This window comes from Acipenser ruthenus, chromosome 4, assembly GCF_902713425.1.
Source record: "Acipenser ruthenus chromosome 4, fAciRut3.2 maternal haplotype, whole genome shotgun sequence".
Lineage (NCBI taxonomy): Eukaryota > Metazoa > Chordata > Actinopteri > Acipenseriformes > Acipenseridae > Acipenser > Acipenser ruthenus.
Genome location: NC_081192.1, coordinates 20,853,884 through 20,880,456, shown reverse-complemented (window position 1 = coordinate 20,880,456; position 26,573 = coordinate 20,853,884). Strand labels below are relative to the sequence as shown.

Here is a 26,573-nt window from a genome sequence, read left to right as displayed (position 1 = left end):
TGTGCTGGGAGTTTTTTGTTGGTGGTGTTCTGAAACTCGCTGGTATTAATTTGACTTATTTGGCTGAGCTTCAGTACCATTCTACTGAAAAGTGTTGGAAGGTGACAAGTTAATGATTACCCTCTGGTGTACCAAATGTACTTGGAAATTAGACATGATTCTAAGAGCTCTTGGATTTCACAGTTTTAAAAAGTTACCAGGATGTGAAAACCAGAACAGAAAATAATTTGATGCAGAACACATAATGTATTAGTAAAGGGGTGATAGCAATTTAATTACGTTGTACACATTCTCATTAGAAATACGCAGAAGCCTATTAATTTGTATTCATTTAATTGTACATTTAATGTTTTTGTTTTGTATGTTTACTTCAAAACATTTTTTTTTAACTGACTGAAAAGGTCAACATCTTTCATTTGAACACAAAGTTTAGTGTTAATAGTAATGGGTTAAACAAAAAATTCAGTTCTCCTGTTACATTTACTGTTCCATTAGTTCCTCACACTGAAAATGTATATCTATACATGTTATATTGAGCTTACTGTACAGCTTGTGATCAAAATATAAAATGTTTACCCAGAAGAAGAAAACATTTATATTTTAAAGCCAGCAGTTACAGCCACAACAAATGTCATGAGGCACAAACCACCTAAATATGCTCTCTGTAACACTGTAGTGTAAAGACCATAAAGTAACCATTTTCACAATTTAACTGCATGATCACTACATACAGCAAGTGTAAAAACAAGGTCTCTAGAGTATTGCCGAGTTGGGGGTGAGAGTGGGGGCACAGGTAAGTGGAAGAATTCAGAGTCAGTCCATCGCTGGTGCTGGTGCATTATCAAAAGGCTTCTGCTGTGTCATTAACTGATTGGAGGTAGTTGCTTTTCAATGAACTGCTTGATATCCATAATTTCCTGTTGGGGAAAAATAACACAAAAGTAAGCCAGAACCAGTACTGGTGCATACAGAGGGTCCTCATAACCACATAATCAGCATAATAAAAGTCTGGTGAATATTATTGCAGAATCAAGGCAGTTATCGTGTTCACTGTGTAGCATGTGTCACACTAGATATACACCGATCTGTCCATGTAACACTATAAATATAGATGCATGTTGGAAACAACAATCAAATGGCCTCCAGAGAGGAGGCTGTTATGTGTATTGACTGTTAATAAACCAAACGGTTTACGGTGTAACTTCTGACGTTCTCTACAGTGTGATTTTTGCATGTCCATTAAGTGGATACGGCGTAAAGTGATGACGTACCTCTTTTGGTAAGAAAGTGAATGAGTGCATGTACAGGTTAAAGATAGTCATATAAAATCAAAGATTTATTGGATTCTAACTAGGGCTTCTGTTTTTCGGGTTTTATTAATTGTATTTTTCGGTGCTTATTTTTTTTAACTATTTTCAAATTTTATGTAAATCGTTTTTTTCGGGTCTTTCGTTATTGATATACTGTATGAAATTAGTGTTTTTGGTTACTTTCCAAAATGCTTGAGCGTTTTCTTTTTTTTCTGTCAAGATATGTATAATAGTAAATCCACAGTACTTGCACAATTAAATTGTACCTTCTTTCCTTCGCTGTCTTCCACAATGAAATCCTTATGGTCACGGGCATATTCTTCTGGGGTTTTTGTGTGTAGGCATTTTTGTACATTTCGATACAATTCTGTTTTAAATCCTCTGCATCTTAACTGTAATATAGCTTTAAATCCTGCTAACAAACCTCCATCCTGGTTGTAATCTCGTTTTAAATCTCGCAAGCAGAGTCTCCAATAGAAATGTAGGAATGTGCTGTCACTCAGTACTTGGGGCGGGTTTAAAATATTCAGAACGAATCAATGATAGATGCAAGTCAGGAAGGCGGGACATTGCCCAGCAGCACTGGGAAATGTATGTATTATTATTCTTGTAGTAGGTTTTATTTTTTAATAGAAAAAGGGTAAAATCAGCATGAATTGATTAACCATTTCCACAGTTTTTCCGGTGTTTTCCGGTGTTTATTGGCTATCCACCGATTTCATTTATTTTGTATCGGGGGTGTTTTATCGGGTTTTATCAGTTAAAACCGAAAATCAGAAGCCCTACTTATAACTACATACAATCCGAAACATCGATAAAAGGCTAGGAGTGTGTTTGGTGATAATTGGTCATCTAAAAAATAATTATTTAGCAATGTTTGGTCAGTTAACCAGCTATACATACACACACACACACACACACACACTTGGGTCCTACAGCCTAATTGAGGCAATGGAAACAGGTATCTTCATTTAGTCCTATCTTTTTTTCCCCTAGAATGTACATTTTCAATTACTTGGCATTCATAATCAAATAATAACTGAATAATAGCATTTTTATTTGTTTTGTTCAGTATAGTGGATGTCACACATACATTTTTAGATAAACATACACCCACCCGATTCTGGCTATGCACATTTCCTGGGAAGGTCTTGTCAAAAAAATCCATTATGGATTATGCCCAGAAGGGACTTTAAATGAAACAAGCTAAGAGGAATAACACAGCTAATTACAGAATTTTGATACCCCCATAAAAGCCCAACATTATTTCCACAGTGCTTTAAAGTAAGGGATGGATAAAAAAAGATCATATTACATGTTCCTAAACTGGCATAACTGGCTTATATAATTTATTTAATCAAATAGGAATTTCAACACTTACTAGGCATCCTTATCCTAAAAGAGAGGTGGGAAATCTGGGCCTTAATCATTAAAACTACACCAGATTTTGCACATTAAAATACTGACCTGAGGGCAGGAACTGTGTGGCATTCTTGGATATGTCTTAAAGTTGATATTAGCTGGAGAGACAATACTTTTTAACTTCTCAACAGTAAGACACCCAAACACTAAAGGTACCAGAGGGTCAGCCTCCCCATGGCACTGCAGGATGCTGATTTCTTTGTTCACACTATTGGCTGCTGCCTGCAAGCAAAACAGCCTGAGATGAAGAATATACTGCAGTAAATCAAATGTAAAGCTAATGAATAAAAATTTTCATATTTCATTATATTTAAGTAGTAATTGAGGAATCAAATGCAATAAATAAATACACAATTCATAAAAGCTGAAGCAAAGCAGATTATGGTTTCTTGTGTAAATTAACTTATAAATGAAGGTTCTCATCAGCTATGTTAAAAAGGTATAGTACCTGTGGAAAAGAGCTACGCAGTGGAAGCCAGCAGCTTAGTGCTACCACACCTGCCAGTCTCTGTTGAGATGTCAAGGCTGTGTACAGAGACAATGCACCTCCCTGTTCAAAAATGAAAAAAAAAAAAAAAAACAATGGAAAAAAAACGTTATTTACTTCACCCTCATACTTGTCTGGAAGAAAACTTCGATTTGTTTGTAATAAATTGCACACAATCATTAATGAAAATTGGGTACCTCTTAAAGAGATTCTCCACGTCTTATTTGACAAATGAAATCTGAGCCACGTGTTCTTTCTTGCACTTAGAACAGTTCTTTTGATAGAATACTAAGAAAACATATTTCAAGTAACTTAAACCAATCCACACCCAGCCTCCCCAGGTGCTATTAAATGTAGGCCCTTTATCAGTTACATTTAGACATATTTTTTACCTGTGAAAATCCACCCAAAACAATTCTGTGAGAAGGAATTCCGTTCTTTACTTCTTGGTCTATGAGTGCCTTTACTGGGGAAAAAAAAAACAAAACCTAAATGGTTGTGAAAGAACCACATGTCAATTTTACTCCCATTTTCTTACCCAAATTGGTATATATTTTTTTTAAATTTAAAAAACGTAGTCGTCGCCAATAATTTTCTACCCCGGTTTTCTCCCCAATTTGGAATGCCCAATTATTATTTGTATCCCGGTTCAACGCTGCAACCCCCTGGCGACTCGGGGAAACGGAGACTGGAACACGCGTCCTCCGAAACGTGCTCCTGCCAATCCGAGCCACAAGACCTATAGTGCTGGAGGACATACAGATCTGACGGCTCCACTGCAGAACAGCAGGCGTCCTATCGGCTACAGGGGTCGCTGGTGCGTGGTGAAACGTGGATTGCCCTGCTGACCTAATCCCTCCCTACCCAGGTGGTGCTTGGGCAATTGTGCGCCGCCCCCTAGGAACCCCCGGTCACGGTCGGCAGTGACATAGCCTGGATTCGAACCTGCGATCTCCAGGCTATAGGGCGCATCCTGCACTCCACGCGGAGCGCCACTCGGGAGCCCCCTCCAAATTGGTATTTAAACTTCTTGGCTGAGTGGCAGTGCTTTTTACTGGTTGAGATATCGGGGACCCTATCTGTACTAAATTAATTTATTATCTTAGATTAAGGAATTGCACAGGCGGCACATGAGTCTTTCGTTTGGGGAGGCTATTCCACACTTTCCCCCCTGCATTTATTAAACTGAACGATGTACATTAAGATACACACGCATTATATATATATATATATATATATATATATATATATATATATATATATATATATATATATATATACACACACATTAAGAATTCTTATTTTTTTATTACTCTGTTATTAGCGAGTCTGAATACTAAGTTTCATTCATTGTGTTGAGTTTAAAAAATAGTCGGACTGACGGACACAAATAAAAGCTGTAATCCAGATTCGTTCTCCTGCGTCTTTTTGAGAACTTGTACTGTATAATAATTTATAGCACAAAACAGACCTCAAAACCACTCAAGGATGCTACATATATATTTACCTTTTTTTTCCCAACATAAGGCAACCAAATAAATTAAGTTTAGTATAGCACTAGCTTGTACTTTAAAACATGTTATGCCTATTAAAGCAAATTAGAAAAACAGTAAGGATAACAACCTGCACTGTTTTTTAAACGCTTTAAATCTGTTAACCTGTTCTGCAGTCCTATAGTACCTACACCAATTTCAAACACCACTTCCATCACACACCAATTTAAATCAATTATTAATACTGACTATTAAGCTTCTAAACACACACTATCGTACTTATAATCAAGGGGTATTCAACGTATTTCAAATTTGCATATCATACCCTATATTTGCACAAAAAAAAAATAACTGCACTCCTACCGTAAACTTTCAACTACCTATATGGGGCTCAGATCGGCGGAAAGAATGGACGTTAAACCAGCCAAGCATTGTCTCCACGAATTACACTGAAATGCAACTAAATCCTGTACTTTGGACCTTGGTGATACTGCAACAGGACCGTCACAGCCTTGTTTACCTGTGTATCCGAAAACTGTCTTTGGTAAGCAAAACCAATCATTTTCATCAGAATATTAAAATACGTTTTCATATTTAGAGTACAGTAAGCAGGCAGATGCGGTTTTCTGCTTTCCTTGCAGACACTTTTTTAGAAGTTCAAAAGACCCCGCTTTCACTGAAAATGGATTGAAGGACTGGAAAAATCTAAAGAAAAAACTTCAGAAACATTCATAATCTGGTACCACAAACAGTGTTCTGATAGGTGGCATTAGTTCAAACAATCGAAGGAAGTATGGTCTGACTGTAGGCGTCAGTTATCAAATTCTCAAAAAACGATGGTGTGTGAAAACAGACATTATGCTACGAAAATATTTTGCCACAAGTTCTGTAAAATCAGATTCTGATCAAGCAGTTTGCATAGATAACAGCAATTCAAATAAATGTAGAAATTGTGAAGAGGCAAGAGTATGAGTAAAAAGGATGCAGAGTTTTCGTCGGCTGCCTCCTGCAGCGGTATGGGGGGCTCAGATCGGTGGGAAGAATTGACGTTAAACCAGCCAAGCATTGTCTCCTCCAATGACACTGAAATGCAACTAAATCCTGTATCTACACTAGTGTTGATTTTGATATCCCAGCCCTAGCAGTCTGGCAGTTGCGCAGTAGGAAAACGAGAAATATGTTTGTTAGACCTGCTTTACGCACTTGCGGTAAAAAAAAACAATCAATCTTCTTCTCTCACAAATATTTTTTGTGTTGGTCAGAACAATTTCTTGTGAGGATTTGGGCAATTTATTTTGGGGAGGCTTAGCCTCCCCAAGCCTCTTATACGCTCCGCCTATGAGGAATTGTAAGGAAGAGTTACTTAGGCAGGGCCAGATTGAGAATCCCTAGGGACCTTGGCACAGCGGATTATTATATCATAAGGAAAATAATTATTGAATAAAACTTACTGTTCTTTACGATGTTTTTTCTGCTCTTTCTTGAGTACAGTACATTAAACAGAATAGACATAGCAGGCTGGGGACCTATGCATTTATCCTCTCCTGTACCATTTAAAATACTATTCTGGTTCATCATTAGCAGCACCATGAAGCCATGCAATAATATTTCTCATTCAACCAAATCCTTGTACAAAGTACTGTAGAGAAGATCTTAAACTTTTTTTGTGTTACAGAATGATGAAGTGGAAGTTAATGTGCCAGACCTGGGTCTAGTGATTGATAGACGCAAGTAAAAGACCTTGGCAGTGGGAAAGTGGTCACACGTCAAAATGATGGGTATTCCTTGAAAAGCAATCTGTTCGCAGCATGAGAGCTCTGTGCAAGCTGTGGTGTATCGCTGGTAAGGTCACAAATTAACAACTGGTGGACCATGGTTGACTTGGTTCTAACTTATCTCTCCAGCAAAGACCTGAAACAAATCTGTGCTGTAATGTATCTTGATTATTATTTTAGTCATGTAGAAAAGATGCTCTCCACTTCCACAGCTACTTACTGTTTTCTGCTGCCTGTTTGATTCCAGAATCATCTTCTTCTGCATCTGGGCTAAGTCCAATGATATCAAACCTGTGTAAAATATAAGAAAATGGATCTAGTTTATTAGATAATAACGTGTGTACTTGCCAATTTGTTTTATTGTGATTGTTTTTTTTTGTTGTCACTAAATGCTGTATCTGATTCAATACTGATAGATTAAATCAGACCTACATGTAGATAACACTGCTTAAGCCTAACACAGTATGCATAAACCCATTCCTGTTTACAGTGCAGGAGATTAGTGTCTGAAAATATGGTCAAATCAGTAAATCAAATTAAAGAATATATAGTGTTCCTTTTACAGAAGTATCACCACACAAACCACGTATACACATTTGTACTACGAGAGAAAATGTGTCAAACCCCAATTTTTTTGTCAACTCTTCCATATGATCTGTAATGCTGCAATGCACACAGTTTAGTGCTTTTTTCCCCTAAGGCAACAAAGATTTTAATGGTGGAATTTATTAAAATACAGCATATGCCAACTCAAGAAAGCAGAAACCTGATCTGTCTTAACCCATTTTAAGTTAATTATGTAATTGTGTAAATTACTCTAGTGTGCAGAACTCTCTTCTTGCAGCATTGTGTCTAAATTTAAATATTTTAACATTATACTATACACAAGTCGTCGTCGCCCCCCCCCCCCCTAACTTCAGCTGTCAAAACAGGTAAACACACACTTATGGTCCATCTTGAAGAGAGTGCAATTAGGCAGTCTGCTGTTACCTCCAAAACTGTTAAATATGCTCCTTAATTATATTCATACACAACTGACAAAACACTCTACTTTCATGCAATTTTATTGTTATTTATTTTTTAATAACATACATTTAGATAATAAAACTGATTTCAAAAGCCAGGTGATATACTTACCAAGAAGGCATGGCCATGTTCATATTTAACGTAACAGGCATTATTGGCCTAAAATGAAAATGAAGAGCAGAACAATCCCTCAATACAACAGGCAATTCTGTAAAGTGCTTCTTTAAAATCTGTACACGTTGTTGTTGTTCATTTTATAACATTGTGAACTTGAAGCAAACCCTATTTAGAATGTATTCTAATTCTTTTAAATACATGTTTTAATTTAATATAAACCTGAGCTGCACTTCATAAGTAGAAACCTGCTTAATATTGCATGAGATAATGATCTAGTAAGTGCTACTACAGCATTTTACCTACAGGCATTGGCAGGTGAGAGATTCTTACATAACTGGGACAGTTTTGCTTGAGTGCAAAGTTTTGCTCCATTCTTAATTAAAAATAACACAATTAGATGACAGCTGGTTTGCAGATTTGGTGAATCAATTAGAAACATGTTAAGGTAGACCTAAAGGGTACCTGTACCCAAAAATAACAAAAGCTCTCCAAGTGCTCCGCATATCCAATAAATGCTTTTTACTGCACCAATTTGGTCAACAAGTCTCGCGTTTAGCAACGTTTTCACTTTCTGGATCAAGTAACACTTGAGGGAGCTGACATATTGGAGCCTTTCAGGCAGCGACATGATGTCAAGTCGTTGATTTCCCTGATAGGCCAAAAGTTGTGCGCATGGGTTTATGGGATACAGCTGTGAAAATACATATCGTGCGACATGGGGAGTGCAATGCTTTTGGGGCTTGAATAAGCGTAAAAACAAGACAAAAAAGTTATTTTGTGCGCCAAAGCCTATTAATTCAGAACAGCCGATCAAAGCAAAAAAATAACTGCATAATTTGAGAACAGGGCATACACCGAAATTCTTTTGTGAATGCTCTGAAAGGAACATTCACAAAGAGCTTCTGGGGTATGAATGCAAGACGAGGGTAAAACCCAATGTGATGCCAACAATATTTGCCCACAAGGAGAAAACGTCACACATCAAAGGCCGGCTCATCGTTTAGCATGACAAAATCATCAAAAGATAGGTCATTGTATAGAACTCGATTGTACTTAACAATAAGGAATAAACTGCATCAAAGTGGGCAAGATAAATGACGAGACCGAAGGTCAACGTCACCAGAAGCCCGAGATACAAGTACTACAGGCTTTTTATTGCACACTTTGATGTGCTTTATATCAGTTGTAGCCGTTTACAAAAGCTTGACAAAGTAGAACACTTGTATGAATTATAGAAAAAAGAGAAGTATTCTGCTTTCTCTTTATTATCGTTTTCCAGTTTGGGAATTGTTACTCTTCAGTTTTTCACTGTTTCACGTATTTGTGTTATTATTATTTTCTGTGGCTATACTCAACACAACAAGAAGGTAGGGGTCGTCTTACGTGCCTTCCCCAGGAGCTGCCACGGTGGATGTATCTAGTAAAGATACGCCTATACTGCCTGAAGGGGGTAAAAAAATGTATTGAAACATTTGTCAAATAGTTATTATGCAATTAATTAAGCCTATATTTTTATGACACGTGATATTAGCACATTTATACAGGTCCCTTCATTTGGCGCTTGGTTATGGCGTCAGTATAGGCCATTTTGTTGGTTTGTGAGTGATGTAGGTGTCCAGTTCAGCCTTGTCAGTAATGCATTTTAAATTTAACATCTTTAAATCGTCAGCAAGCAGTTCATGTTCCTGACAACACCGACATTCCTTGTCAGTTTTCTGCAAAACACACTTACTACAAATGCACCATGTATTTGGCCCCTTCTTGGTTCAGTTTTCTCGGATTAAGCTGGTTGCAGACTTGTCCTTGTTATCCTCATCTGAACTATCGTTGCCTCACAAAGTTAAACTGGGGTAGTCCGACCTCAACGGTTCATGTAAGTACCATTCTATTTGACTTTCTTCATCCATAATAATTGGATAAATGCTGTTGCAAATTATTGTGTTAGCTACAGACTAGCAGTGTTCAGAAATAGGCAAATCAACGACCCGACGTCATATGCTCTGCGCCATGGCAGATGAGCTGTGAGGTACAGAATAAAAAAATGCTGCACCAGCTGTTTTGTTACAATAAAAAAGACATACTTACGCATGAGGGCAGATGTATTTCACATGAGATGTTCGGATCCCTGCAAACATCTCTGCCCAGCTATGTCTGTGCACAGAAAATAAACATTAAATAAAAAGAAAACTCAGTGCCAATAAGTTTGTATTCCTCAAGAAAATAATAAAGTATATCTGTTATGTATTTAACATATGTAAGTAAGTTTTCCACCAATAACTACAAAAAGACTATATGGGTCTGTCTTCTGCTTTTATGAAACAATGTTTAGGAATTCAAATTTTAGGGTTGTTTTACAGTATACAAGTTAAAACAGTATAAGAGTTAAAGTATAAAGTGTGGATCTACAACAGAGCCAGACCATGTTTCCAGGATAGAATACCTCCATATTAAACTATTTAAAGTGGCTGATTTATCATCAGTGCTGCTTATCTTGAAACAAACTGTTCCTAACCCCGAAAAAAATTAACTACCTTTTACATGTGTGTCATTTTCTTGTACTTAAAAACTGATGAAAAGGTTGGTCGCTACAGTCACTGCGTTGAGGGTGAAGCACTCTCAAGCCTGACTATCATGACAAGGGCAATTTCTAATTCTGCTTTTCTAATTTTACAAGGGTTATATAAATGTTAATTTGACCATTATGATATATATATATATATATATATATATATATATATATATATATATATATATATATATGTAGCCAATACATACCCAGTGTCCCCAAGTCCATGCAGGAATATAACCTTTAAGGTAAAAGGATGGTGCATTAGAACCGATATTTAAAGGACAAATAATACTAATTATGAAATATCTGTGCTTTAACAATGGTTATAAAATCATGATAAAGTATCCAAATATATGTAAATGATTACAAGATGAGATGAGTCCTCTTCAAATGGCTTCAACAAAATTGGTTATAAAATGTTTTAAATAAGCCTTCAATAACTAAACTTACTGATCTGCTTTATAATTTTGCAAGGATACACCACTGTGTTTTGAAACTACATTAGTCCAGTCTCTGCCTACTATTTATGCCAGTAAAACTATTATTAACTGGATAGGATACTTTCTTATTTTATGTTAACTTAAATAGCCACATTGTTGTAACAAGAGCTGATGGGAAAAAATGGTAACTATCTCATATGCTTTGTCTAGTTTTTTTTATTAAAAACAATACAAAGCGTTAATCTAAAACGCCGTAATCGAGGCATCTGATTGCAGTGATATTTACTCTAGGAATTGTATAATAATGTATTTATCTGTAATGCCATTATAATTGAACGTCATAAGTCAAGACAACTGATCTTACTACACACGTTAAAACACTACAGCCAGCTGTCTCTCTATTCACCAATTTCACGTGACGCCCCCTCGATACAGAACAAAAACAATAATGAATTGTAGTGACTAAGACCAGTTTTTCAAATGCACCGAGCACAACTTACCGCAGCAGTGGCTTTCCGAGCAGCGGGGACTATGGCAGGAAGCGGCGCTGACATGTTGTTACCACACATACACCGAACTGACAACTGACATTCAACAAGAGAATCAATCTATATTTTTCTATGGATGGTTAAAATAATAACGCTGACTCAAAACGTGGTCAGGGATTATATGCAGGCTATTTAATACAATGCTGGTGCAATTGTAAATTATATTACAAGGACAATACTATTATAGGCCAAAGACCAATGTATGTCTTGGCTAAGTCGCTGAATTCAAATAATGCCTGTTTGTCCTTCTCGTAATGTGAAGTTTGCAGCGAGGGGGCGGACGAGGTAAACAACCTATCTCCTCATCTGGATCTCGCACTGGCACACATTTGGGAAATCCCGCCTCTGCTCTATTCTGATTGACAGCCAACCTCCACTTTCTGCTGAAGGGGTGTCAGCATTGCTGGTTCAGATCGTTGTCAAACAAAACCCTGTGTGTACAATATTGCACTGGTTAGTTCTAGACATTGACGGTGATATCAAGAGCGTTTCGAAAAAATTGATAGACTTGATTGACGAGTTGTCTTATGCCATACAGTATAAACTGCCTCACACCACCACGCTGTTTTAACTTGGATCAAAGTGTGTTTCCCATCTACTTCTCCACTTTGATTCGATCTTAGTTTTTTTAATTATATATATATATATATATATATATATATATATATATATATATATATATATATGACCCTTTTCGATAATATGTTACGAGCTAATTTAAAATCACCTTTTCTTTGTAAAGGAAAACGCCTAAGTAATACGTTTGATCACAGCCAGTACAGAATTCCGCGGTTTCTAATTCCTACTGGATAATTTGCTATCTGTTTCACAACTTGTCAGTACCAAATTTTAGACACACTAGCTTCGATGAAGATTGCAAATATAATTCATAAATAAAAACGATCTATCTCTACAGTAACAATAAAGCCAGATGGTGTCGTAATCCTCATCGTTGAGTGGGATGACCGTAAAGCAGTTGTCCATGTATACCACGTGGGTCGATTCTCTGCCCTTGTTGGAGAGAGAGTAACATGTATTTTTCTAGAAACACCCCTGGTAAGGCACTGGACCTTCTCTGAAATGTACCCAGGATATCACTTGCAAACCTCAGACCCAACACAGGAGCCAAGAACTAGAAGGCCGCGAGTGAGGTTATTTTTAAACAGTGATGGCGTTTGTATTCCTTAGGAAATGTTTTGTATGCAATACATTCCCATACGTCCAGTGTACGTTATACAGGTGGACTCCAATAAAGACTCCAAGGGACAATGGAATAAACCAAGTACGTAGTAAACACAATTCGAAATGCTGCATATTGTAATAGCGAACATAAGTACCTTAAATATAAACAATACAAGAAAGCTTAGCTGCCAAATAAGGGGCGTTTATAAATTTGTACGAAACACGACCATTGGCGCCGTACAATGTAAGTAGTATAGTACAATTTTATGAATTTATATTTTTGATAAATGTTATTAAAATTGCATACGTTATACGTTTAAACTAGACAACGGCTGTGTCAACAAAAACATAGAAGAATAAAAGTAAACAGTAAATGTTTTAACTGCCCGACGTCACAAATTGCGCCGTGAGGGCATTTACTGTGCCGGGTGTACCTTATTGGCGCAAAATATCTACCTGTGGAACAGGAAAGCTGTACGTAAACAGTACTGTGTGTATTAAACGCAAAAGACCTGCCTGTGAAACAGGGAAATTGCATTTATTAAACGGTATATACGTTATAAACGAGTCAGTTTCAACCAAATTCCCCATTAAAGTTCATGATGTTTGGCAGGGACATGCCTCCTCAATACGTTGTAAACGGAACTCTGTTCTAACAGGATCCATTAGGTGGAATGCACCTGTTATAATGGCTAAATTGGGAGCAAACGTACATTTTCAGAGATGAGTTAAGTAAACTAAATTAATGTAAAAGCTAGAAATAGTAACTGAGCTATGAATACATGGTATCGTGTTAGACTATTCTCAAAAATGGGGCCACATTATGCTTAAACTAAAAACCGAATATAGACTTTCCTTTCAGAAACCAATAAATCATTCATGGTTACCAAGTTTTTCATTATATTTATATTATGTCTAAAATGTACAGCAGCTGCAGGGATGTACTTCGTTATGGTGGGGGTTGCGCCGTGGACTGGCGTGTAGGCTGCGTGAAAAATAAAAACATCCTGTGAATAAAATGTGATATGAGATCACTTTCACCCAGCAACCCAACTAATGGTGCTCGCCAATGACAGTTTGAGATGTTAGGACTTTTAGTCACACCTGACCTTGGCTGAAAGATGAGACATCTGCAGGTCAAATGGATTTCAACCTCATCTCAGTAATTACCCTATGTTATGACTTTTTTTTTTTTTTTTCAGGAGGAAGGACGGGGTTGTGGTGCTCATGGACGAAATAGAACTGGTTAAGGCCACAAAGGACAGAGACAGAGAGGAAATCGCCTTCGACTTGGATTTGAAGGCGGTCAAACCCTGTTTTACCTTGTTATTCCAAAATATGGATACAATGAGGGCCACAGGTGAGATTAATGTGTGTGTGTGTATATATATATATATATATATATATATATATATATATATATATATATAATTAGGGATGTGCTTTTGGTACATTTGTATGAACGATTAAATGCTATGCATTGTCAGCGTTTAAACCATATCTACATACACACACTAACTCTTTATATTACATTCTGATGTATACTGACAGCCCTGGTTTGTATTTTCTAAGCAAATAAACCCTAAATAAGCAAATAACGTTTTAACATCGCAAAAACTTCATTAACTACAAAGAAAAAAAAAAAAAAAAAACCACGTACACACCAAAGTATATATTGAAATGTTTATATTTAAATGTCCTCTTCAATCAAACAATGGTTGTAATTAAACTTGTCAGTGGAGATAGAATTATATACATATTCAATTCAATAAAAAAAAAAGAAAATCCAGACTACAAACGCAAAATCACTTTCAGAAAGCCTCTCTGATATTTTCAGATAGTATAATGTTTTTAGAATAGTTTGTTTCTTAAAGGTTCATTTAACAAAAAACACAACAAAAAACCTATATATTTTTTTAGAAGTTACTTTGTGCAAAATGATATGGTGGTTATTAAAAAACATGTTTTAAATAAATAAAAGATGAACATAATCAAGCTCTTCAGCAACGTTGCCCACTGTACAGTGCTATGCAAAATAGCTACAGGAAAGTGAAAGCGAGTTGTGCTTTACAATTGAAAAAAAGTTGGAAATACTTTCACTTCTGGAAAAAGGTACTCACCAGGGATAAAATAGCAAAATGACCTTTGCTGCTCCAACAGTGTCTGCCACTCCTCCTATTTTTGTGTCGTCTGCAAATTTAACGAGTTTGCTTACTATACCAGAATCTAAATCATTAATGTAGATTAGGAATAGCAGAGGACCTAATACTGATCCCTGTGGTACTCCACTGGCTACCTCACTCCATTCTGAGGTTTCTCCTCTAATCAGTACTTTCTGTTTTCTACATGTTAACCACTCCCTAATCCATGTGCATGCATTTCCTTGAATCCCTACTGCGTTCAGTTTTTTTGTTACAGTATAGTAAGGGAATAGCAACATGCAGGCCAAGCAATGCAGGTAGCGACGGTGGGGGAACACTGCAAGAGCAGCAACATTTATTTGTCGTTTTGTTATTGTGTTTTATTTTCCTTTTTACTTTCGCTTTTGTTTATAGTATTATTTGATGCACCTGTGTGTGCAAGAAGTATACTGCTCCTCCTTTACCATCGATGCTATTGGGAGGAAACCAGCAGCACACTGCCATCTTGTGCTGAAAATAATAAAGTGCACCTTGCGTGGTGTTTCAACTACACTTTCTATCTTGTGTCCGGTGAATTCCCACACTCCCACAGTGGTGCATAAGAAACTATCAGATGTTTTATTTTTCATAGAAATTTGTCAGTTTTTCTGTTTCTAAAACTGTTCTTACTCGTTTTAGCCTTAATTATTATTATTATTATTTATTTCTTAGCAGACGCCCTTATCCAGGGCGACTGACAATTGTTACAAGATTGTTAACACAGCAGGTATGTCTATTAGTTAGTTAAAAAATTATTACATTAATTAACGCAGTAGATATCACAATTATATGTAATGTAACTCATTTTGTGAATGATTAAATGATGAAATTGGCATATATTCAGTTAATTAAAAATACATTATAAATCCAACTCTTCATTTAGTGTTTTATTCATTGATTTATTAGGTTAAAAATGACTTTAATTTATATAGCTTATCCTGTACATGTGTTGGTTCCAATCTGTATGATATCCTGTTTAAATTGAATATTTATTTGGAATATTAACTTAAGTTCAATGTTCAGTTCCTTTTAGTTTACTTAGTTGAAGTTTCATTTTTATTTTTAAACGCGTTGTGTGTCTTCTGGCTCGTCTTCTGTAAATGAACAGCTGATCTACCAGTCGCTTTCTACAAATTGGTGGATTCTGCATGATTACAATAAATAGAGATTACATGTTTTTCATAATTAGCATAATCCACGTAACAAATAAAGTAAGTCTCCCATAACTCCACACTCACAAATTCCGTTGTCGTACCACTACTTTTATTAAAGTCTGTTTCAAGTTTCTTCTTCATAATTTCAATAGTTTATTTTGTTTCTATTGTATAATACATTAAAAAAATCAGGAAAGTGCATTATTTTTACATAAAGCAAAAGACCACGGAAAATCGAAATAAAACCACAAAACTTTAATACCATAATGTGCTGAGGTTTATTTCTGAATAATAATAAGAAGGTGGTGGTGGTGGTCTTGGTCACTTTATATCTCTTGGGAATAAATATATATATATAGCTGAGCTAAGAAAAAATAGATCTATAATGAGTTAAAAAATAAAATAAAAACAGAAATGCATTAAAATAAATAAGAAAAAAACAATTCATATAAAAAAATAAAAGTTCTAGTTGAATTTAACATTGCCATTGATAGTGCAGTTTTTCTTTATTTTATTAATTATACTTAATGTAATTCTTGGTTTGTTCATTACATTTTAAAGTCAAACATTACTATTTTCATCATGACACAGCACAAATGAATCTGCCTTTAAATCACACATTTTTAATCGTCCTTTGTTATCCGGGGTAGTAACAAGAGGTATCCATACCAGATTTGTGCTGCCGATTTACAGTGTCGAGGTTACTTAACAAACTGATTTTGCAGTTTACGGCTGGACAATGTGGAGAACTACTGGGCCAGTGTTAAGAGACAATTTAAAACAATGCAGGGCACAGCAGAAGAGATGATGCCATCGTACCTGGACACATTTATGTGGAGAGAATTTTGTTAAACTATTCATTTTCAGAATGGGATAGGGAAACGCTGTAGTTCAGGGAGAAGGAGCAGAGAGTGACCAGAATAGCGAGGTTTTTTTTTAAATTGATTTGAATACTTACTTTAGCTTTTTTCACTACTTTAATTAATCATTGGTGTCCGATTCACACATTCAATGTCTCATGTACACTTCAGTTTCCAAAAGATCAACATTTACGTAAATCTCGTCAGTCATGTTTATTGTGATAAATTCTAATATGTCTGCCGCTTTTTTATTTTCAAAATTCTAGTGGTGTATGGCTATCTACCAGTGATTTGCCCCTTTTTGAAAAGAAGTGTTGACCCATGGTGGTATGCTGTAATCTCAAAACCCCTGTGTGACCTGTTTTGACCAATCAGGATAGAGTATTTTAAAATACCCATTTTACGTATATATATATATATATATATATATATATATATATATATATATATATATATATATAATCACTAAATACAATAAAAAAATACAATGAGAATATTTAGTTCAGTTGCAAGTGTATTCATTTTTGTTCTTTTTTTGTCGCAGACCTCAGTACCAGCCCTTAAGTCTAAACAGACTTCAGTACCTAATAGATCTGGGTAGAATAGATCCCACTCAACCTATTGACCTAACCCAACTAGTCAGTGGCAGAGCGGTCACAGTGCAGCCACTGAAGAGGGACTATGGTGTGCAGCTAGTGGAGGAGGTAGGACCCTTTGGGACCAGTTAAGTCAACTTTTCCGTTGGATGTAAAACATGAATTTAATGGTTCAGTGCCTCATATTTGGAACCTGATTTTTAAAATGTGGTAAATGGAATTTGAGTAATATTCTCACTTTTATGAATTTCAAAAGTATAAATACTTTAAGCCACAGAACATTTTAGCCTGAAAACCTGCAGTCTTTGGGTCATTTTTACAATATTGCAATTGATTGCTAGTTTTTAGAAAATATTTTGCCTACACATTGCAATGTGATTGTGACCACTAGGTGGCAATATTTCTTCAAGTCTGTATTGTTGGGAAACTTGGTGACTTGAGTATAGCTAAAGATTTGAACATTTGGAAACTAATTGGTGAAACTACAATTTGCTTTGAATTACTTATTGATTTACTGAACATTGAAATGTGTCTGCAGTCTTTGTCTGCTGTCACTCGTTGAACAATGATGGTAAAATGTTATATATATATCATTCAGGGTGCTGATACTTTTTCTGCTAAAGTTAACATTGAAGTTCAGATGGCTTCAGAGTGTGCAGTAGTTGCAATAGAGAAGAATGGTGGAATTATTACAACAGGTTTCTATGATTCAAGAAGTTTATGTAAATGTATGTATATTGTAAGAAAAGAGATATGTCACACACCAGGTTCAAGTTTCAAAACCAGAGATTGCTTTATTGAAATCACACAAGAGTGTGTTTACAGCGCTGGGGAGAAATTCAAAATCCTCTAACGCAGCAGAGTTCACACAACATTTTTATACATGCATGCAAAACAACATCAGTATACGCCCCACAAACTGTTTGTGCCTTTTGTCACATCAACCTTCACAAACTGTTTGTTCTCAGTACTTTCCTGTTATCTACTAGCCTCCACTCCCCTTCTTGCAGTCTGTTCTCTCTTCTGTTTTTAGTTGTTTATCAACTCCAGGCGACTTCTGCTTACAGTATTTTCTTAATCTAACATGCATACTCATTAACTGTTAAGCTGACTATATTTTGTTAGTAATTATACATTGTTAATTCAAATCATCATTAGTTATTAAAAGTATATATATATAGCATTACAATTGCTTTTCCACTGAGGAATTTCTTTGAAATGGAATCTAACATACTTCTATTGTAATTATTACTTACAGATGCAAAAATCCGTGTTTGGCTACTTGACAAAGTTTATTTATTTTTAGTCTGTCTGTCTGTCTATATATATATACATTTTTTTTGTTGTAGTCTAGATGTGTGTGTGTTTGGGAGAGCTACTGTCTAAATTGTTTTTCTGTCTCTTACAGTATGTTTGTGCAGAGATTGGTGTGGCTAAATAATGAAAATCCTCTATTCAGTACCTCTTCTAAACTGCACTTATCTCTGGGTTTTGCTGAAGTAAGAGAAGATTTTTTTTTAAAGAGAATTGTGAACTACCCTACTGGGGCCACATAACCCCCTAGTCTGCATTTATTACATACATTTATTCTTTCTTTAGCTGTCCTGTGTAAGCCTGTACCTTTCTTCATGAGGGGACAGCCCATTCCAAAACATATGCTTCCAGGAGAAGACGTGGTTCCATACGACACACTGAACCAGCAAAGACCCAAAAAGCCAGTACGGCTATGTTTTACCACACATTACCAAGGATGAACAGTTCCACATGCTGACCACACGCAAAGACCCCCGGCAGATTGTCTTACTCCAGGTTGGGTGGTAAACATGGCTGAAAAGAAGATTCTGGAGCCCACAGATGAAAAGCTACTGAGTTATTATCGCTCTTGAGGAAAGCAATGGGGGTTTTGTATGCAAATTAAAACAATGTCCCCAAAATACAACATGAAACTTTGTCAAATCTTTGTCCCTTTTATGTCACTTGCCAAACTGCTCTCGACTCTGTTGTCCGTTAATGGCAGCTGACTAAACTGTTTCACGGAAAACCCACTGCAGAAGTTTTAGCACCTATCCACTACGAAGCTGATTTGGAAACAAACTTAAAAAGCAGATTGGTTGGTCCAGTTGTTTTTCATGTATAACTGAAAGCAAGTGAACAGCAGTCTTCTCAAAGCAAGTGAACAGCAGTCTTCTCAAAGCAAGTGAACAGCAGTCTCCTCAAAGCAAGTGGCTTCACATCAAAGGTTGGCAAGCATGCTTGCTTCATTTTAGTCAATAGCCTGACTAAAGATTTCACATATGTCTGTGTCAAATACCAAAATAAAGAAGTACAATTTGTTTCGACTAGAAGTCCTAATTTAAGTTAATGTTCAGCAAAGTCATAATAGTTTTATTTTGTTTCTTGGATTGCTGGTGTGATTTCATTCCAAGCAAATTCAAGTGATGGATATGTGCAACAAGTTTGTTTGGGCTAGGATTGGTTGATTTGGTGCAAATGTTTTTGATGTATCAACTAAAGGTGTACAGCACTCGAATGCTCAGTAAATAAACCACGTTTAAAATAGGTCTGTGTTTTAGTTAATCCAGGTTTAACTTTATATTCTTGAAGATGAAAAATAAAATCTTCTCATTCAAGATACTGTAATTAATTATAATATAAAAATGGGATGTATATATATATATATATTAACTTGTGAAATTCGGGGGGTGTGAACCAGGGCTTCGCTATTTTCTAATTTCACCTGTATGTTATCATTGACTCCCTTTTTAATCACAGTCACAGCTCAGCTCTTTCTCTTGCGTTTTGCTTTTTGTGTATTTTGCTTTTTTGCATACATTGCAGGAAACCTCTCTGCTGGATTCTCCTAAAAATATCTTATTCATTTCTCAGATGGACCGTCTACTTTTAATGCAGACCTCTACCCAGCAACCAGACCTGCTTCAAGCCAGTATTCGCCACTCCAATCATGGCTGTCGTCTCTTTGTGTTCAGCAGTTCCTGTCCCCACAGCTGACGTTCCAACCTGCAAATTGGCATCAGCCTTCTCCGCCAGGACTACCAGAGGTTTTCCCCTAATAGAAGGGTTTTTTTCCTCTCCGCCGAGCGGATGGCCGACACAGCTTTTTCCACTAACCATCTATTTTTTGTTATTTTGTTTGTCATTGTTTATCTTTTCTTGCTTTTATGTTATACAATGGCAGTCTTTGTTTGTCTTCACAGGTGCGGGTTCAGTGGGGAGCCGGTGGTCCATCCAGTAACTCTGCAGGTTCTTCATGTGGTCAGAGGGGACCACAGGCCACACTATTCTTTCACAGCTCATGTGCTATATATCTTGTCTCAAGAAAGAAGGCTTTGTCTTACTTCCTCCTTTACCCTCCTGGGACGTGGCCCTCTTACTGTTAGTGCTCGAGTCCCATAACTAACAATTATTTGTTTTCTTTCAGATTCTTTTCTTCCTTACGTCAAGGCTTCGTATGAGACATTCCGTCCTCTGGGGGTTGACCCCGGTTGCTAACTGGGACCCAGTCGCGAGCCTATAACGACTCTCCGAGAAGTCAGAGGACTGTCTCTTCAGGGGCCCGGAGGCCATTAGGGCTAGCCTTGACTCCATAGGGAAGGTTTTCTTGGTTGGAGTCCGGCCCGACCTTTTCTCTCTCTCTCTCTCTCTCTCTCTCTCTCTCTCTCCCCTGCTCTAGAGGGCGAGCCTCGAATCCCAAGTTGCAAAACACTCCCTTTCTCTCGCAGCCCTGGTTCCTGCCCTGTGAAATTACAGTTATTTAGGTCACTTTTATAAGTGATTTAAGTAGTTTGTGCTTTTAAATTATACAACTAAACAGGACATTATGTACTGTCTTCTTGTTTGCCATATACTGATGTACGCTGAAATTCTTTGATACATAAAGGAAGCAACGGGATAACCTGAAGCAAAAAAAAACATGTTTCTAAATAATTTACTAGGTCAGGAACTCAAAAAACAAGGACATTATTAATCCAGCTATTTGAACAATTACTCATTTCCACAGTGTGCCATTCCGTTGTTGATGAAAGTAGTACAATAAATTAGCGGAGAACCATGGCTATTCACTTTAAAAGAGAAATGTGCATTTTTATTGTGGTTTACAGGTGAAAGGGAAATGAGGAAAACAAGATAACTGTATGAATGAAAACAGGAAACAGATGCTTGGTGATGTGTATGACATTAAATGGTATGACGTGGCTGATGTAGGGAATGTGGAATTAGTCGGCAGCAGCTGTATCCTCACTTGGATGTTTAAACACTGCACATCCATACACACTCTCAAAACGAGTGCCCAGTATAATATTAAAGCCCAGTCGGAGGATAGATCAGGTGTTTTCCTTGGTTTGAAAAATGTAGTGATGCAGCTTGCAGTGTGCGGAAATGACATCCCCGTGCATCCAGCAAAGAGGAACTGATATCTGCCAACATTCCACCAGTGTCCTCCAGCACATTCCATACATTCCTAACTAAAAGTATGTGATGACAAACAGTGGGTGTGCAGAACTTACTAATTACCAGTGTCAGGAAAAACGTCCAAAATTAGCAAATGCAGACAAGCACGCTGTGTAAAAGGTTCTTCACTACAGCCTTTTCTGTATAAATAAATAAATAAATATTGACGTTAAGATAGTACCGTTGAATATATTAGTATGAACACTATTTTGTTAAATCCTAAACTTAGGTATGTGTTTGAGCAGAGTTGAATTTAAATTTTGGAGCGGCTTTTGAATGGTAACAAATTACCAAAACTATGAGTACTGTGAAAGCAATAACACCACCGGATGTTACAATGTGGTCCAATATCTGCACACCTAGGGGTGTTGCTTGCCATACTTGAATGCCATGGAGTGTCTTATTGTGCTTATAAAATCACCACCATTACACCCCTACCAAAGTGAATCAAAGTTCCAAGCTGTGCTGGTGTGGTGACATATTTGCAAAGGTTGGAAAATGAGATTGCTCTATCTTTTCTTATTTAATACTAACAGTGCGTAAAATGTGACCACTGCCAGTTACAGTTCTTGTTTGTTTTGTTGAATGGTGCCTTTTAAAAGACTATAAAGATAGCATTGGAATTTAATCATTAATCCTGGATAGAACCCGAGTTGGGAAAGAAAATGAAGCCAGTCCAAAACAAATGCCTAATAGGAAAATAAGACACTATTTAATCTCCTGCAACAAAATACACTTTCTTAGTGTATTACATAACAGTCAGGCCGATCTTGAGTACTTTATTTAAAATTGCATTTAAGCCACGTTAACTTTACTAACCTCTGGCTTGTCTATACTATTTGTTTTATTTTAGCAGACGCCTTTATCCAAGGCGACTTACAGAGACTAGGGTGTGTGAACTATGCATCAGCTGCAGAGTCACTTACAATTACATCTCACCTGAAAGACAGAGCACAAGGAGGTTAAGTGACTTGCTCAGGGTCACACAATGAGTCAGTGGCTGAGGTGGGATTTGAACCAGGGACCTCCTGGTTGCAAGCCCACTTCTTTAACCACTGGACCACACAGCCTCCTACAAACCAAACAAGATTGTTAAAGTAGTACGATAAATTAGAGGAGAACCGTGGCTATTCACTGTTTAATCTCCTGCAACAAAATACAATTTCTTAGTGTATTCTACAAACCAAACCAAACAAGACTGTTAAAAAAAAAAAAAAAAAAATCATGACATTGTACATTTGTGGTAGAAATTTGAGCTGTCTATCTCCAGTTATCCTGCACTTAGTTAGCACCCCTCAGGGACAATTTGTTTTCCATCTGATAAAGAAAAACTTGGCTGTCATATATGTGAATTTCTTGTGTAAATATTTTTAAGAAAGTACCAGAAGAAAATACTGCGAGGGCTAGCTTATATTTCCTATGTTTAATCGAGGGGGTCCTTGTTTTATGAATGAAGGCACACTTATTGTACACATTCTGTTTGCAACTTGAGAGGATTCTGTAATAACAGGAAAGGCATTTATCAGGCAACATTGGAGGAAGTTACCAATTTGAGACATACAGTATTGTCAACATACAAAAATATTTGTGAATATGTGTTACAAACGCAGAACAAATTTCCTATGAAAAACAAATGGACAGGATGACAGATTTACTATTGAATGAATTCATGAACATTTAAAAAAAAAAAAAAAAAAAAAAAAAAAAGATTGGGATTTTTTTTTGTCTGGCCAATCTAGTTTGCTTTGGAAGAAAGTTAAAATAAATCAGTCATCAGATTTAAAATAATGCCCATTGATTACATTTTAAATGTATGTACATTCCCCCGTCTAAAATGCAAGCAGGTAACATTCTCCAAGCACCTTCACTGAGAATGCGAAAGCAGTGTAGTAAAGCACAGTGCAAAGATGTTAAAATAATAATAATAATAATAATAAAAAACAATTCTGTGCAAAGTGCTTGGATCATTACTTTTTTAATTTTATTTCTTTACCATAGCGTGCATGATCACACATTTTCCTGTAGTCATTCTTGCCGACTCTTATATTCAATTCTCAATATATTAATATTAGTGGTAGCTAAAATAATCTATATTTTTCTGTATTATTCCTACCTCGCCATTTAAGATTATTTAGTTTTTTGTTTTTATACTACTCATACCAACGTGTCGTCCAGTACCAATGAGAATTTTAAGGAGATAACTTTGAGAACATCTTCACAAAACAACCGGAAATGTGGTAGAAAATTCAGATGCAACCATCTATTTAAAAGCAGTTGGATCACAAGTTTCTAAATTGGTCATTTGTGCCATCAAAAAAAACACTAGGAGTGCCCATCTATTGCTAACTGATGACTAAAATTTTAGCCTTGTGCTATGAGCTCTATTATGGTAGGTGCCTGTGAGCACTAAATCTTGGACACAGGAGATGTTAGAGGAATATTGAAAATATCTTCTGGTTGAAGTATACACAGACCCAGGTTCCCAGTGGCTTACCTAGTTAGGTTTACCTAGTAAAGCCACAGCCATGTGGCATGCAAGTTGTCATGCAGTCAGCTTGATATTACTCCACTGTGAATTATCACCTTACCATGAGTCAACTAGCCCAAGGTCTGAAGAGCATAAACCATTTATGGGTGTGTAAGATACAATTCATTCCTTAGTGTAATTGCAGCTAATAAAATAGTTCCCTAAAATGTCTCTGCCATGCACATCCATTCATTATGTAGGTCTTGTGCAGTTTTGAAAATAAACATGTTATAGCAGACATGCATTTTCATGTTAAAACATCATTTAAAAAACAACGTTTAGACTCTTTTACACTTCCTGGGTCATTTCACCTGCAGAGTGAAATTGCCTCCACTCCTACACTGACTTCTTTCCTGTCAGTATCCAATCAATTGCTTTACTTATTGACCCAGGCAGTGCAAGTACAAACAGAGAACCCAAGAAGGAGGAATCGAAACTGAGAGCTTCTTTTAACCTGAAGTCGTGCTGGAGGTCATATTTTAAAATGAAAATACATGTGTGCTTTAACAAGTTTCTTTCAAAGTTGCACATCAGAGACGTATATAGCTAATGGAAGTGCAAAATAACTCAAATTCATGGAATTAGTTTGTTAGCTACAATTATTTTAAGGTATTGAGGCCAGGCCAAGGACAGGTTTATAATAAAAGAAATAATAATCTTGTAATTCACAGACGGAAGCAAGAGCAGGTATCATTCTTGTTTGACAGTTTAGAAGGATCTGCACCATATTGAAAAATATAGTACCACAAAATGAAAAAAACATTGCATATGTAACAAGGGCACTATTGCAGACACTTGCCATTGCTGAGTTCTCATAGACAACAAATGCAATAAAGGTAGGTGCCTGCATGACTGCTAAGAAATGACATTTTGTACAGAACAGTGGGACTTAATGGGATAGAAATGGAAGGTGGCATTTCTCAATCAATGATGAAGACAGATTTACATCTAGTTGGCTTTAAATGACTGGCTAGAATATTAGTAAACACATCATTATTTTCCCTACAGTAATATTAACAAGCTAGGAGTATTCAAAACCCTGCCAAATTAGTTTCCTATAAATAGCGTGTTTTTTTTTTTTACTTTGATATTGTCAAGAGACGTGGCTATAGAATTTCAGCTGGTATAAAAGTCTTTATCAAAGGAAACATATGTTTGTGTGAGTGCTTGAGCACAAGCATTATGTAAACTCAACCGCATGCAGAGTTCCCGCTAACACATATTTTTCCTGGATTTGGTGCAAGGTTTTCTTGTGCACATGGAGGTTTGGTACAACAATGCCAGGCAGCTTATAATGAAGCTCTCTCAAGGTCATATATCAAGAGGGAATGACAATATAATTCTATTCCCTTGCCTTCACTCTCCCGCCCTGACCTCCATACAGTGCTATCGCTTGCATCTGTATTAGAACGGATAGCTGTTCGTCAAATGTAACACAGTCATTTGAAAGAGTAAGTACATATTTAAGAAGTCTGTTACTAGCCACATTACAGCATCAGCTCTGTAGGTATATTTCCTTATTATAAAATGGCAAGAATATAGGGAGCAATTTTTTGGGCTAAGGTGTGTTCCAACCTGTGCAAATATGTCATCATACCAGCACAGCTTGGAACTTTGACTATTTTACTTGATAACCAATTCACTTTGGGGGGGGGGGGGGGGGTGATTTTATTTTTTATAAGCTTAATAACACACTCCAGGGTGTTCAAATATTGTACAATAAGTTCAGGCCTAGGCTGCTGAATGACACACTCGGCTTCACCTTGTTCCAAACAACATCCCTCAGCGTGCAGATATTGAACCGTATTTGAACACCCTGTGGTGTGTTACTGCTTTATATCTGTATAAGAACAAAATAAAATTTGGAACAGGAAATGCTCTTTTTGCATTGTTGTTTTACCTCATGAAGAGGGCTTAAATGTGTCATTTAAAACAGAATGCTCATAAGACAAAGTGAAGGTGAGGTGTTGTTTATTTCACATCTCAAAAATGATATACTAAGCAGTGGATGTACCTAGTTTATCAAACTGGAAATGACTTTTTTTTTTTCTTTCTAGTACCGACTGCAGGATTTCAGATTTGCTCCGTATTACATAAGAACATAAGAAAATTTACAAACGAGAGGAGGCCATTCGGCCCATCTTGCTCGTTTGGTTGTTAGTAGCTTATTGATCTCAGAATCTCATCAAGCAGCTTATTGAAGGATCCAGGGTGTCATCTTCAACAACATTACTGGGGAGTTTGTTCCAGACACTCAATTCTGTGTGTAAAAAAGTGCCTTCTATTTTCTGTTCTGAATGCCCCTTTATCTAATCTCCATTTGTGACCCCTGGCCCTTGTTTCTTTTTTCAGGTAATATAATTACGAAATGCCTTAGTTTGTTTTGGATGCCAGAAATTCTATTAGTTTTGAATATTGTA

The 26,573-nt window shown here is 36.5% G+C and overlaps 2 protein-coding genes across 11 annotated transcripts; one reads left to right on the top strand and one right to left on the bottom strand.

Annotated features, from left to right (window-relative positions):
* Window positions 1-247: 247 nt before the first annotated feature.
* Window positions 248-12,199, bottom strand: LOC117399709 (acyl-protein thioesterase 1-like). 2 transcript variants are annotated; one of them, XM_033999057.2, is made up of 11 exons: window positions 11,915-12,199; window positions 11,140-11,618; window positions 10,406-10,437; window positions 9,716-9,781; window positions 9,018-9,071; window positions 7,625-7,672; window positions 6,708-6,778; window positions 3,612-3,685; window positions 3,181-3,282; window positions 2,778-2,954; window positions 248-917 (listed from the first exon to the last, which is right to left on the bottom strand). In XM_033999057.2, exons 2-11 carry the CDS (start codon window positions 11,206-11,208, stop codon window positions 864-866), a joined length of 747 nt encoding a protein of 248 aa, XP_033854948.1. In that variant the 5' UTR covers window positions 11,209-11,618; window positions 11,915-12,199; the 3' UTR covers window positions 248-863. The 2 variants fall into 2 exon arrangements, with proteins under 2 accessions (XP_033854948.1, XP_033854949.1); XM_033999058.2 differs by lacking the exons at window positions 9,018-9,071; window positions 11,915-12,199 and having other exon boundaries at window positions 11,140-11,804.
* On the top strand, window positions 12,172-19,504 carry LOC117399814 (large ribosomal subunit protein uL15m-like). 9 transcript variants are annotated; one of them, XR_004663359.2, is made up of 5 exons: window positions 12,172-12,243; window positions 13,572-13,729; window positions 17,108-17,267; window positions 18,568-18,658; window positions 18,759-19,504. XR_004663359.2 is itself a non-coding variant. In XM_034920567.2 (3 exons), coding segments are annotated over exons 1-3 (315 nt in total). In that variant the 5' UTR covers window positions 12,535-12,611; the 3' UTR covers window positions 18,914-19,504. The 9 variants fall into 9 exon arrangements, 1 of the variants encoding a protein (XP_034776458.1); XR_009328429.1 differs by having other exon boundaries at window positions 12,204-12,333; XR_004544154.3 differs by having other exon boundaries at window positions 12,205-12,469; window positions 17,108-17,286.
* Window positions 19,505-26,573: the final 7,069 nt, after the last annotated feature.